General features: G+C 30.0%; 1 protein-coding gene across 3 annotated transcripts in view; it reads right to left on the bottom strand.

The window, feature by feature from the left end:
* Positions 1 to 803: 803 nt before the first annotated feature.
* The window catches only part of LOC111084289 (C-Jun-amino-terminal kinase-interacting protein 4-like), a 3,740-nt gene continuing 2,900 nt past the window's right edge, over positions 804 to 1,643 (bottom strand). Inside the window, exon 3 of one of the 3 annotated variants that reach the window (XM_022381044.1) lies at positions 804 to 1,105. In XM_022381044.1, the coding sequence (XP_022236752.1) occupies positions 888 to 1,105 (218 nt within the window). In that variant the 3' untranslated portion in view covers positions 804 to 887. Of the gene's footprint in view, positions 1,112 to 1,643 lie in introns of all 3 variants that reach the window. The other 2 variants (XM_022381045.1, XM_022381043.1) reach the window with 2 other exon arrangements.

The raw sequence follows: 1,643 nt of genomic DNA, 5'->3' as shown, positions 1-1,643 counted from the left end.
GATTATCTTTATAACAATAGATAAAATATATAGATATAAACAAAGGTCTGATTATCTTTATAACAATAGATAAAATATATAGATATAAACAAAGGTCTGATTATCTTTATAACAATAGATAAAATATATAGATATAAACAAAGGTCTGATTATCTTTATAACAATAGAATTTGTTTATATCTATATATTTTAGGTCTGATTATCTTTATAACAATAGGTAAAATATATAGATATAAACAAAGGTCTGATTATCTTTATAACAATAGGTAAAATATATAGATATAAACAAAGGTCTGATTATCTTTATAACAATAGGTAAAATATATAGATATAAACAATATATTATATTATATTAACTTTTATAACATCAAAAATAAACAACAGCTTGTAAGATTTATGTAGAGGAGAACCAGCTCTTTCTGTGAGTTACAGTCAGACATGATGAACTTTTATTTGTTTGTAAACTATAGCAATCTATTTCTAGTGTTACAAAATTTGAAACATCACGTGACATAGAAAAATGAAGAATGGGGATTTTTAAACATTTCTTTTTGAAATTCAATTGGATTTAATACACTTGTGCTATGATTGCTGTCCCTTACATACGTTTTGCAGTCAGTCAGAGTGATTGATGATGCGTTGGTCAAGTACTTAACATTCAACAAAAACAATGACTATGTTTTTGGTACAGTTAAACATTATTGTCCACACACACATGTTCTACTTTACTCAAACATACAACAACATTTCTTTCCAATGATGTACAAATATTAATAAACTAATACAACACACTCACCTGCCATCTTGGGATCCAAGCCACATTGTTGGTAACACACTTCACATTCTTTCCAATGATGTACAAATATTAATAAACTAATACAACACACTCACCTGCCATCTTGGGATCCAAGCCACATTGTTGGTAACACACTCGACATTCTTTCAATCTGATCATAAGCTAACTGGTTATCTCTCGAGACTTCTGACAACCCGTCCTTCACTAGGTCTGACTCGGAACCCAAAAACCACTGCTGCCTTGTTTCTTCTGCTTCTCCATTTCTATCCGTCTGCTGAGTGGCTCCCAAAGGATCTGTATGAGCTTCTTCTGTGGCTGTAATGTTAGTTTACATATTGGTTGAAGAACAAACAAAAGTGTTCAACAAATATAAATAATTTATACTAGAAACAAAACTAAAGAAAGGTTTTCAGTGATAACAATCAGGGGAGAAAAGAGCCACTAAATATTTTGGTAAAAAATAGTTTTCTGGCTTTCAGACCTTTCGTAAATAATAAAAAACTTCATGTTTCATGCAAATTATTAAATCAAAACAAAAAACAACTGAAAAACTAATTAAAATTGTATTGATCAATTATCAAAAATAGGAAAAACTACATTCATCTATGTATTATAAATACATAAAAGTAAGATCTGTAAGTTAACAGAAAGAAAAGACTGTAAAGCTACAACAGCATTGAAAGAAAGGTAACACACAGAAAAGGCTGTAAAGCTACAACAGTGTTGAAAGAAAGGTAACACACAGAAAAGGCTGTAAAGCTACAACAGCGTTGAAAGAAATGTTACCTTTCTTTCAACACCACAGAAAAGGCTGTAAAGCTACAACACTGTTACAAGAAAGGTAACA

The sequence above is a fragment of the Limulus polyphemus genome, unplaced genomic scaffold, assembly GCF_000517525.1.
Source record: "Limulus polyphemus unplaced genomic scaffold, Limulus_polyphemus-2.1.2 Scaffold15851, whole genome shotgun sequence".
In the NCBI taxonomy this organism is placed as follows: Eukaryota; Metazoa; Arthropoda; class Merostomata; order Xiphosura; family Limulidae; genus Limulus; species Limulus polyphemus.
This window is presented reverse-complemented; position numbering and strand designations above follow the sequence as displayed.